The 12,994-nt window shown below is 45.5% G+C and overlaps 1 protein-coding gene across 3 annotated transcripts in view; it reads right to left on the minus strand.

The window, feature by feature from the left end:
* TSPAN7 (tetraspanin 7) overlaps positions 1 to 12,652 on the minus strand; it is a 191,163-nt gene extending 178,511 nt beyond the window's left edge. For all 3 annotated transcript variants that reach the window (XM_051618637.1, XM_051618646.1, XM_051618628.1), the window contains exon 1: positions 12,519 to 12,652. In XM_051618637.1, coding sequence (XP_051474597.1) covers positions 12,519 to 12,599 — 81 coding nt within the window. In that variant the 5' untranslated portion in view covers positions 12,600 to 12,652. The remainder of the gene's footprint in view (positions 1 to 12,518) is intronic.
* Between the last annotated feature and the right edge of the window lie 342 nt (positions 12,653 to 12,994).

The following is a 12,994-nucleotide window of genomic DNA, read 5'->3' on the forward strand; positions in this document are numbered from 1 at the left end:
CTACCTTCTATCTAACCAGGAAAGTTGCCTGGATCATTCCGAACTTCCCAGTGGAAGCCAAATCACCTGAGGTCCTGCTGTCATACACAGGCAGCTCTGCGCCCTCTCCCAAGATACTGGGCAACCTGAAATGCCTTTTCCAGTGCATTGTGTGAACAGCTTCAGAATAAAGAAGCATCATGGTCTGCCAGTTTCATAGCTCAAATACAGCCAGCTGCTCCATCCAACCGTCTCTTCCCACAACCAGCACTCATTAGACTTCTCAGAAATATTTCCATACTCTACAAACTATCTTAACAGGAGGTAAAACGTAATTTTTATTTCAGTTTGCTATTCCTGCAATTGAAGTAAGACATCAAAGTGAGTGCTACCATGTAATCGCTATTACAGTCAGTGACTTTAAATAACTGATTCACAGCTGTGCCAAATATGACCAAACTGTTCTTTAGACATATTGCTTGACTTGCATCATTGTCTCTGTCTATAAAATGGGCATGCCAACTATTATATTTTAAGGACTACCACCAGTAAATAAATCTGAAGATTTAGTTTTCCTGTAAGTAATTACACGATGTTTCTTAAGAACAACAATATTTTGAAGAACAGAGAAAACATCACACACAACTGTCAGTGTTGTAATAAACCTCACCTTACCAACATACAGGGAGCAGCCAGGCTCCATTTTTTTCTGAATTTAATCCAAAAAACGTGCGCTCTGCCATTCCCTCTAATGCTGGCCATAATACTCAGCATTTATTCATTCACCAGCTGACTCACGTGTGACCTCGCAGTTCACTATTCCATCAACATAGCTACAGATTGAGTCTTTTGCTCTCAGATTCTTTAGTTCAGGCTTTTTTTTAAATGGAAGTTGCAAAATTTTAAATGCAATTCTATCTTTTTTGGGGTCCACCTAAGCTTCCATGGAAACCCCACGCTGGAGGAGCACACATCTCCTTGTGAAATGATGTTGTGCTGCAAAATCAAAGGAAAACCAAAGCAAGTCTAGAGACAGGAGGCAGAATTTAACAAGTCTTCTGTCTTGACAGAGGAAGGGAAGAAAAGCTTTATCCTGCTACTATATTCAGCACAAGAATGAGTGATAAACCCTCCCAATCCCAACTCTATGGAAATTCTGTGGGATCCAAACTAGAATAATGTTCTGTTTCACTGAACCTGAATATTAAGCACAGGTGAGCTTCAAAAACAATCAGCTGACTGCATAAACAGGTCTGGTCATATATGGTTCCCACTGGTTTTAAGCAGAGCAAGATGACTTTGCAATATATTTTGTATGTTTCATATGGACAAAGCTCAGTCCACCCACACATACTTAATGATTTAATTCTTACCAGTATTGCACTAATATATTATATAGGGCAAATATGCTTTCAGAAGCCAAATGTTCAGTTTTGGGCCCCTAAATACAAGGACATTGAAGTGCTGGAGCGAGTCCAGAGAAGGGCAACAAAGCTGGTGAAGATCTGGAGCACAAGTCTTATGAGGAGTGGCTGAGGGAACTGGGGGCATTTAGCCTGCAGAAAAGGAGGCCAAGGGGAGACCTTCTCACTCTCTACAGCTACCTGAAAGGAGGCTGTAGGGAGGTGGGGTTGGTCTCTTCTCCCTGGTAACAAGTGGCTCTTATTTTTATATATTAACAACTTGATGAATTGCCTGAGAGGAAAGACTTGGCATGAAATTCTTTTTGATATCCTTCAGATGTAGAAGTCTGCCATCTTATGTATTTTACATATTCGATGGTGCTGGAAAAAATTGGAAGTAATTTTGGTCTAACACCTGGCATGAAACTTCAAAGCCAAGTGCTTCATGAGATTAAAAGAATAAATCAAATGAGGGGTTGTGGCTCAGTTATATTCTTGATCATGTGGGGATTGCACTGCTCTAGGAAACAGCCAGACTCCTTGCTTTAGTACTGGATATTCTTCAGGGTACAGGAATTAATCCTGTCTGTTCCCCTGGCAATCTGAGGTCAGCGAGCGAGGGGGAGGGAATACTTTAAATCTGATACTTCTGTTAAAAAATAGCCATGGCGCAGCACGCTCAGGTTTCTGTACAACAAGGACTGCATTTATTTGGTGTTAAAGAGCACCAGTTTCACTGCGTAAGTACTGGATGCATATTGTGCCAGCTCGCAGAAACTGAGGTGACTTTTCCATATAATTTTGAACAATTTCACTAGCTGAAAATTCTCTCTCCCACAGAGGTACCTATTTTAAGCGTAACCATCTTTCACATCAGAAAGCAACTAGCTGTTGCTTACAAAACACAAAACTCCTGGAAGGGGGAGGTTTTATTTTTGTTGCTGGTTTCAGTTGAAAATAACGCAACTGCTGGATGAAATACTCAGTTTATTACCACACTGGTTGGTCCAGCACATCTCCTACAGCTTGTAATTTCACAGGTGGGGAGAGCACATTGGAGCAGCCTGCCCCATGCCTGCCCATCCCAGGGCAGACCCCAGCAGGACTCTCGCCCTGGCTGGCCAGATGCTGGCTGACCCCTGGCCATGGCAGGGACCACCTCAGATGGGGCAAGGATCAGTGGTCCTATCTTGCATGCCTCTGTGGTGAGTGTGCTGGTAAACACGGCTGTGGGTGGGCGAGCTAGGTGCCACACAGAGGGATAGAGGGCACTGAGCTGCCCTTTCTGTGCTGGGAGGATGCTGAATGAAAACAATGCTTTAAAGTAGGGTGACCAAAGAGGAAATGTTTAAAAAGGAACATTTTTCCATAAGAAAGTATTTGCCTACCAGTCCATGGGGAAAGACAACAGTTGCCTCATCCTGCCAGAAAGAGTTTTGCACAAGCACTGAAAGCTGCACAAAGATCCTAGGAAGGCTGTGTGCATCCCCAGTCTTAATTGCCATGACAAAAGTAAACCTGTAATGCTGTCCCCACAAACTATATTTTTTTCTTTTTGAAAGGTATGACCTTCTGTTAGTAAATAATGACCTGGTCCCTTTGCATAATCACTTGTTTTATGAAAACAGGCAGCAAGGAATATGGGGCCTGGCTTGCACATTCCAAGAAATAATACTGAAATACTCCTGACAGCCAGTTCCCCAACATCTTGAGGTCCTGGTTCTTTCTTCAGGAGTTTTTAATCTGCACTTGCATGCAAAAAAACCCCACCCTAAAGCGTGCTGATGATGCACAGATAGTCTGTAAGTTGTTCTGAGAAAAAAAAGACATCAATTTAAGCTTCTAGATAATTTGGCTTGCATAATTTAACTCAGCACGTTTTCCTGAATTATGCTGGAAAGAGAAACTTGGTCCCAGATAATATGCGAGCTGATACCAACTCTAGCTAGCAACTGCAAACTGGATCTGCTTCAACTGACTAAAAGACACACCTATACAAAAAGGCAGCTCTAACATAATATTAATGACCTTTAAACCAAGAGAAAGTTATTAAAAATAATCTCTAAACACACAATCATATCAGCTTCTGATTTCCTATAAGACATTATTTTACAGGTAAATTGAATCTGCAGTCATTGCATGCTGCACAGCTTGAAGCCTGACATCCAGCACAGGGCAGCTGCACCAGTAAAAATTATCCCAGCGATGAGATGCAGCCATCAGGAGTGCTCTGAGGTACTGAGGATAACCCATCTGTATTTCTGTTTCCTCTTTGTTTCCAAAGGGAAACAGACGTGGCATGCACTTAATTATGTTTTAATTTGAGGCCTAATTAGAGAAATTTAGATGTTAAGTACTATTCAAGTGAACTATATACAGAACGATTGAGTTTACATCTTCTATTCTGTTAATATATATCTGGAAAGTGTCATCTCTTTTATCTTACCCTATTCTTGCAGGAATAAGAGCCACAACTTTCCTGACAGACTTCTAGTGTTTTAATTGTCTTTTGATGCAGTGGTGACAACAGCAACTTGTAATGAAAATGCTTTGGCCAGGAAACTATTAGGGAACACAAAAGAAATTATGGGATCTTCCCTCTCCCTTTCACCAGAGGAAATTTGCAGCAATCCTCCATCTCAAATAGCTTTTGGAATTGATCTGCACGTGTTTCCCTAAATCTTAAATAATGCCCTTTGCATTTTCTTTGCAAAAGTCAGAGTAGAGCATTTGGAGAGCCCCAGGCAAGTTGTACCCTGCTGTGCACCTCGGCTGTTACCTTCTGACATGGAGAAGAATCCAAATCCAGGCTTAGATACATCCTTGCAGATTGACTGGGCTCACAGATCCCAGGGACCCCGTCTCTGCTGCAGACCTTAAACACTGGTTAGGCCTCAAGCCCCAGATGCAACGTTGAAGCAAACCCACTTTATAGATGTTTAAAAAAGGGCTAGCCTTGGTTCTGCCTAATAGAACTGGTTCAGCACATGCCATGACACAACCCAGGAGGCCACAAACTGGCCTCAGTTTGAATTCCAACTGAAAAAAGGAACCTCAATATTACCTAGCACATTTAGGAAATCCGTGTTGCTTTGAAAACATTTTTTTTAGGATTTCCCACATCACCAGCAGTTTCTACTCCTGAGAAGACTACCTCAATAAAAAATTTCAGGTTCTAATATAGCTCCCATTTATTTTTAGAAACATACAAAATGTGCACTTTCTCATATTCTTTTCCCAAAAATCCTGAAAGGAATTTTCTAAACAGCTCAAAGTTGTTGCCAGGCAGAGGCCAACCCATCACAAACTCCGTCCAAAATGAGAGATCTTTTTAAAATTCATCAAAGGATTAAATCATCACAACCTAGCTGAAACTTCAGTTGCACGGAATGTATGTAGGCCCTTCCAAAAAGTGTAATTTCTCATGTGCCAGGGGTGAGCTGCAAACATACTTTGCTGATGACATTCAGTGCAACCTGCTGCTCCCATGTACTATATTCTCTGAAGCACAACTTGTAATCTGGTCAGAAACAAGATCCTGAAGAACTTGTTAGCTTCACTGATAACTTCCAATCCTGTGCCATCAGCAGGGCCAAGCTGCTTATTTCAATTCAAAGGCATCACAGCACTGTGTGGTTATCAGGGTCATAAACCAGGAGCTTCCTTCACTTCCCAGTTTTAGGGAAATATACACGCTTCTCTTCCTATGACATTTACACGGTTTCATCCTCTTCTATTCTCTCTTCTTTGCTGCACCATACAAGCACACCAACCTGTTTCTTAGGTCTACTCCCAAGATCCCAAGACTTTTGCAGATTAAGTCCATCATGCCATTTTTCACACCATCACATTCTCCCAGCAAATAAACTCTTGAAAAAACCCATTAAAATAAAAAACAGAAGAACCTTTCAACTCAATCCATCCAAATCCACGTACAGCCCAAACCAAACCCAAGCTTTTCTCAAAGCTGGCAGCAAATAAGTCCCAGAAAGAAATGATGACGAGACAACAGTTTCAGCCTTCTGCCCAGCCAAGGCTGCTCCACAGAGTCCTTCTGCCTTGTAGACACCACAAGGGGCCCAGCACAGCAATTCAGGGAGGTGGGAAAAACAAGAAACAGAGAGGGAAGGGGGGCTGTTTGCTTCTTTTAAGGATTTTAGTACAGTCCCCAGAACCACACAGCTGTAAAAAAAAAAAATCTGGAAAACATCTTGCAAAACACTGTATGGAAATTACAGCAAAAATAAATACCAACAACATAATTTCCACTGTTATTGCAGCTCCTAAAAGTCCTGTGGCCTACTGCTGGAACATAAAGGATCAGCTCAGCTATAAAATAATGACAATCCAGTAAGACATGAGCCTGACAAGCTTCAGAGTCCCTTTGGTACAAGAGAAATTTAAATGCTTTCCTCTTATAAGCCAGACCTGTTATAAAGACAGAACATATAAGCCATCTGCCCATGGTGGCGAAAGGGAGCTAAGAACGAAAGAGGCCTGCTCTACTGACCTGAAGGATCTATTCTCTGAGAGATGATTAAATGCTAATTAATAGTGATGACCCTAAAGAAATTACATTATGCATATAAAAACAGCCTTATAGGAACTGTCATCTGCTCCCTGTAGTCACCTCTGGAATCTTGTATTTTATTCTAAAGATTCAGTCATCTAGGTCTGCAAGACATGGAGGTCAACAGGATCTTCAAGCACAAATCTGGTGGAAGCAGAACAGACTCGGTGCTACAGTAGAGGCAGCATCTCTGTAACAGGTATCATTGGACTGAAAAAGCACAAGAAAGATTGAAAGAGTTTCTGCAAGCTCACATGCACAAAGAGCCATTCTAGATATTCATCTGTTAACTCACTGGCATATAAATTTGTAAGAGCTGCAACAATCGAAGAAGTAATGATAAAAATCCAGAGATGGAGACAGTTAACAGTACTAGGTAACCTCATTTACCTCCCTGACAGCACAGGGAATTGATAAATAGTCACACAATCGGAGTTAAAACATGATTCTTGGATCCATTTTAAATTCCCTTGGTTTATCTACAATAACTGTTTCCATTTCCTTGACATGCAAGGCTGGTATGAACCAGCATCCAAGAAAAGGGACTCTTTACTCCTTTTCAATGGAAAAGTCCTAACGAGACCCCCCCAAGCACCCTTCTCTATAATTTTTATTTACACTGTTTAGGCACACAACAGGTTGCTTGGAGCAAGAGTGAATGCCAAACAGTCAAAGCATTTACTGCACGCCACCATACCCTTATCCCATCACCTGTGAAAGAGTAAAGACTTCTGCCGCTGCTTGTTTATGAATGCATCCTATGTCCTCTCAAATGTAACTGAAACACTTCAAGTCACGCATTATCCCTCTTCGCCAGTCCAAACGGACCTGCTAATGTGAAAAAGTTCCCATCCCCAAACTAGAGAACTGTCCAGATATAAACTCCAAGGGCAAGGGGTAGCAGGTACCTCATCAAGAAGTAAGCATGGTTACACAACCAAGAAAAGAAGGAGCATTTAACCAATGACTTACTCCTTTAAATGAGGTGTGCAATGCTAATTTGTACCATACACACACAATTTTCAGAAGACGAATGGCCATCAGCAATGCAAAATGCCAACTCCTCTGCTCCAAAACATGCAAGCTGGCTACACTGCTAAAACAAGTTCGCTGCCAAGGAGGAGAACAGCACGAGATCTTCACCATGTCTGAAGGTGCAACCGATACCACACGGCAGCTTTCCTGCAGGGACCCCAGGGGACAGGTGGGGACTCCCTCGCCCCTCCTCCCAGCACTCCTGCCAGAACAGCCCCAGCACCAGCCAAGTTGGGTAAGTACCCCAACAGGGAACTAAGAAAGCTGACTCTGGAGCTATGTTTTTAAACACCAACTAACTTTTTTTTTTTTTTTTTTTTTAATCCAGTTATTTATTTAGCCACCAGAATTCCCCTTGAGCTACACTCACAAGAAAACACCATTATCTTTAATCTTTCATGTATGTCATCATGAGGACAGAACAGCAAACAACTGACTTAAGGAGGCCACTGCCATAACAGTGGAGCACTTCAAATCCATCATGATGGTGATATTGTGATTTTCTGGGAGTGTAATTTTTCTGGATTTCAGGTAACTGCGTACAAATAATAAAACTTCTTTCCAAAAGTATAGCAATGGTGACATTGCAGTCAGTGGAGCCGCCAAAAGATTGAGCAATCTAAGCCACATTGGGAAAGCTACAATATTTCTCAAAATATTTCCTTCAAAACCGTCTGCTCACGCATATTAAAACTAATTAAAAGAAAAAACCTAAGCATGCTAAGAGGTGTTTAAAAGACCAGACATATGCAGAAACCAATCTAGAAGCACTGGAACGAAGTTCTGGGGAGAAAAACAGTCACTTCAGGATCCCAGCTAGACATTCATAGCCAAGATGACCAATGGCACTAGTAACTCAAAAGGGACATGCAAATTTAATCCTGTAGTATAACACAAAGCTCAAATGGCTGCATTTGAAGGTGGGTCAGCAGTTCAGACATAATTTTGTGTTACAGAGCAGACCATCACCCATGCTCCTTGTCTTTGGCTCTTCCCAGAAAACAACTTTGTGAGGTCCTGAAATGGTGGGTAAATGCCACCTCAGCCATACTGCTGCAGTATGAGGACTGGGAGCTGCTTGCCCTGACACGGCAGCTTCTCCCAGCTCTCTGCCATGGACATCCTTTTTGGGAAAGCCTGAGAGAGAAGGGAGATGAGGGGGCTGATTCTCCAAAGCAGACGCGGGCTCTCCCCATGTCCCCTGTGCCAAAGGGGGCCTGAGCCCCTTGTCCTTCATGGAGACCTCTTCTGACAGCCTCACCCCTCCATGCTGATGACACCGATTATACGGAAACGTGCAATTTCAAGCTGTTTTAAAACCACAGCACTAGCTGTGGCCTCGCAGCCAAGCAACACTTACCTGTCCCACCTCTCTCCAGTCCAGGACTCTTCTGCCACCTGCTAGCTTCCAAGGGGTCATATCAGTATGAACAGGCCTATTTCTCATGCAATGGTCTATTTCCCACGTGATAAGAACATTGAAAACTGAGCTACTACCACTGCAAATAGTTATCTTAGTTCTGATTTTATCACTTAGCAAAAGATAAGCCAAGTTCTAAGAACCTAATTTAGTATCCAAAAAGTCAGTCTAGGCCACAAGACGCTCTTCAGATCAGTAACCCACCTTGGAAAAATACCTGAATGGAAACTACTGAAAGGCTTTTATTACATTAATTAGCAGAAGAAACTCCCATACTGTCAGGACAGCACACTCAAAGCACTGTGTGTCTCACAGGACCTAAAATCAGAAGCTAACCACTTTGCCATGGTGCCTGTTTGGGGCAACAACAAGCTTTGCATGGAAGATGAAGCCCATTTTCTGCAGCCCTGTAACTTTAAGAACCACTGCATACACCCTTAAAGCTCCCTCCCAAAGTACATTGAGTCAGGCTGTTAATTTGATATCAAAATATATTTCAAAGCCTACAATGAAATATTAAGTATACATACCTTTTAAGACATAAGATCACCTAAGAACTGGATAAATTTAAGGTACTGAGGGGTGCTTAAATATTTCACTCCCTTATAAAAAACCCACTTTGAATTCTTACCCAAAATTCATCTTCCCTTAAAAACAAGACAGGTTGTATCTCCAAATTCCTATGCAAGCAATTTATTACACCCAAAAGGAAAAAAATCAAAATAGCTAGCAGATGAGCAGTGCTTTTATTGCTTTTTTTAATCTACTAGTTCCAAGCCAGATGCATTCAGTACAGAATTCTGATTAGGAAAAAAATAGCTGTTGAATTTTTATTACTATATCCCTAAAGGACCAAATGCAGTAACCCTAGGCATTTAATATGTACTATGATTAACAATATATATGAGAATATAAAAAGCTTGTTATCTCCATTTATGGCATTTTTTTACTATATTGATACATTTACAGAAATATGTTGGGAAGTATGGGGAGGGGAGGAGGCCAGCAAAACAGAAACTATCATTAAATAAAACCTACTTGGAAAGGAACAAGCTACACAGTATGAAATTTGAATGAACCATGTCTCTTCCATTACCACCCTGAAGCTCCCATGGAGTCAGTGGAGTGTCATTTACTACTTATACTAAAAGCCTTCATCTACATCCATCTCAACCATTGGTACAAAAGCAATTCATATTTAACCCTGGCAAATAATAACTCATGATAGGAACATTCTGTGTACACAGATTTTTTTAATAAGCAATGTAATCACAGGCAAGTCCTTCTGGAGGTTTCAAAACAGCTCACTGGATTCAAAGAATCTCTTTCTGTCCCCCCACATCACAATCCATAACAACCTGGCCAGATATCTAAGGGGCTTCCACCACATACCTCACTGTCACAGGATCACTTTCCTCCCTGTCTTATACTGCAACTCCATCCCCACAGTTAGAGAAAACCCATACAAACTGCAGCTAAGCAACACAGGGTTTTCTCCTTGAGAAATCAGCTTACAGCCTCTCCAAAAAATGTGAGGAAGCCGTCAGAATAAAATTCTACAAACCAGCCATTTGTGGCACTGGCATCGTTTCCTTCTGGTATTTAGGTAAGTCCAAGAAAAATATTTTTTAAATACTTACTCCTATTGAATCCTTTCCACATTTTCAGCTCAGACAATTTGCAGGGACTGAATTTGAGGTACACCGACTCTGGAGCCAGCAGCTTTTGAGAGTACAAATAGCATCCCAGAAAATAATGGAGGGGAGTTAAGACAACTCCATGCATTCCTCAGCTCTCAAACTTGCTTGTAAAAAGAAAATGGGGATACAGCCAGATCACACCATGTTTCTGCTGTATTCATGGCATTACGCACAGCCTTGCTCCAATTTATACTAAATGGTTTGATTCAAAGCCCAGAAAGGGGCCAAAAATATTAATTAGCTTTTGTTCTGTGCTAAAAGGAAGAAAAACTGAGGAAGATCTAGGGTCTGCTGTCAATTACTCTGGACCTTTATCAAGCCCTTTGTTGTCTCCTCTCATTGAGATCTGTCTAAATTTCTGTAGGTTGGTGCCTTGGGAAGCCAGATGCAACAGCAAGCATGACGAAAACGAAAATTATTCTCTTTTGTTCATGGTTGCAGGATTCTGCCTCCAACAGTTTATTTTCTTCCTCCTTCTCCAGGCCCAAGGAAGAGGACAGACAAGACAAACACCCTGAGAGCTGTCAGCTGTTAGGTAACTGTAGAGCCACATTAGTGGGCCATGCCCTTGGAGAACACTTGGACACACCACAGCCCGACAGTTCAGAGGAAAAGGATTTGCACTACAGCATCCCACCAGCACAGATGCACTGCTGTAGCCCAAATCAGAGCTCAGCTGTGCTATTTACCCTACGAGGACCCAGCTGTCAACCTGGCCTGGCATCACGGCAGCCCACAGCGTAAATGCCCTTAGCCAGCTGCTTGGCTCAATGTACAATTCTCTCTTTTTTAAATGAGATTAGCCTTCCTGAAATGTGCTAGGTCGACAGGCATGCCAATTTAAGTCCACTGTTTATTCAGACTACAGCAGATACAGTGGTCATGTTTAAAAAGACGTCATTGGAAAAGATACCACGAATTCACCAGAGTTCCTGCAGTTGCTTGTTAATCACAGGATGAAGAGGGATTTCTTGCAGATCTGTTGAGAACTGAGCACTGGAAAGGATGAATCTTCACATCGTGGCAAGTGTATAAACTTAGCAACCTACCTCCTCAAGACTAGCGTGAAGGATCTACTTGCCAACAAAAAAACAAGGGATGATTCCGGCTTCCTATCCATGTCAGTCACCAGACACAGCTGCTGTGGGTTCCACCAACATTTTTAAAAAGAAGGAGAGGATACACTAAATGCTGAAGGTGGGGGGTCAACAGCACAGAGGTACTGCCGTAAGTATGGATTAGCAAAACGAGTTTTGGCCGTTTTATTTTTCTTAATAAGAAGGGCTATGACGTTAAAGCTGAAACAGGACAAATCTCACGCTCGCTATAAAGACACAAAACATTATTGCCGTGAATAAGCAAATCTCGTTTACACTGCATTTCTAAGCAGAACGGTGAAAATGTCAGTAACTCCGTTTCACGGGCACTTTTCCTGCAGCACAAAGCTGTTAAAACCGGCATCACGGCACCGGCTTTCCCCCGCTCGGCAGCGACCGGTTCGCTTCAGTACACGGCACCAGCGACCTGCAGGTGACGGTCCCCAGCAGTACCCACTGGGGCCACGGTCAGACCTGGCCCCCACCACGTACCCCTCGACGGTCTCTAACCTGCCGACCGCCACCTCAAGCCGCTGCTGACGCCAGGGATGTGCCGTAGGGACACGGCCAGGGACGCTGCGGAAAACCCTCCAGCCCCCGCGGTCGCCTGAACAACCCGGCTCCCCCTCCTCAGTCCATCACTGCGACTCAATTAATGGATCTGGGTCAGAAAAAAATGGTTTACGGGAGCCTGGGCTGGGTTACGAAACGCAGCGCGGCCGACCGAGCGGGCGGGGGTCGGCACCCGCTGCGCCCGGGGCACCGGAGGGGGGGAAGGGGGGGGGTCTCGGGGAGGGGGCACAGAGGCAGCCCCCCCGGGCCCCGCGGCGGGACGGGGCTGCGGAGAGGGGCGGCGGGGCCGCTCCGCAGCGCCCCTTCCCCGGGGCCGCCGTCCGGGGAGCGGCGGGGAGGGGGCGGCCACGGCTGCAGCAGGGGGGACCCCCGCAACTTTCCTCCGCGGGGGCTCGGGGAGGGGGGGGGGGAGGGGGAGGTATGCTCGCCGCAAGGAGCAGCAAGGAAAAAATAAAAAAATACAGATGTGTGTGTGTGCGTCTATACGTGTGCGTGTCTGTATATCGTGTGCATGTAACTCTACGTGTCCGCACGAACACAGCCACGCCGGCTCGCAGAGCCGCGTCCCCGCACGGACGGCGCGCGGGTGACAGCCCGGCGGGGCCGCGCCGCCGAGCCCCCGCAGCCCGCCGGCCCCGCAGCCCGCCCCGCGCCCCCCGCCCCGGGCAGGTGGGCTCCGCAGGCTGGCGGGGCCCTGCCCGGCGGCCGCGGGGTGCCCTGGCCGCGCCGCGCCGCACTCACCCAGAAGACGAAGGAGTAGATGATGAGGAGGGTTTTCAGACACGTTATCACGGGTTTGGTCTCCATTCTCCTCGATGCCATAATACGGAGATCCCGGCGGCGGGCTGGGCGCGGGAGGCGGAGGGCGGGATGGAGGGCGGGGAGGCGGGCGGGGCGGAGGGAGCTGAGCTCAGCGCTGGGCTCGCCCGCGCCCGCTCCCGCAGCCGGGCCCCGCCGGCAGAGAGCGCTGCCCGCCGGGCCCCGGGCGCGCTGCGGTGCGGTGGGGTGCGGTGCGGCCGCCGGGGGCTGTGCCGCCGCTGCCGGGGGCTGTGCCGCCGCTGCCGGGGGGGTGCTCGGGGCCGGGGGCTGTGCCGCCGCTGCCGGGGGGGTGCTCGGGGCCGGGGGACGCGCTGAGGCTTCGCCTGCCCGCGGTGAGGGGGGGAAGCGCGCACACACGCACAGCACCGCAGAGCGGCGGGCTCTGCCCCCAGGGTGAC

The sequence above is a fragment of the Apus apus genome, chromosome 1 (genome assembly GCF_020740795.1).
Source record: "Apus apus isolate bApuApu2 chromosome 1, bApuApu2.pri.cur, whole genome shotgun sequence".
Taxonomy (NCBI): domain Eukaryota; kingdom Metazoa; phylum Chordata; class Aves; order Apodiformes; family Apodidae; genus Apus; species Apus apus.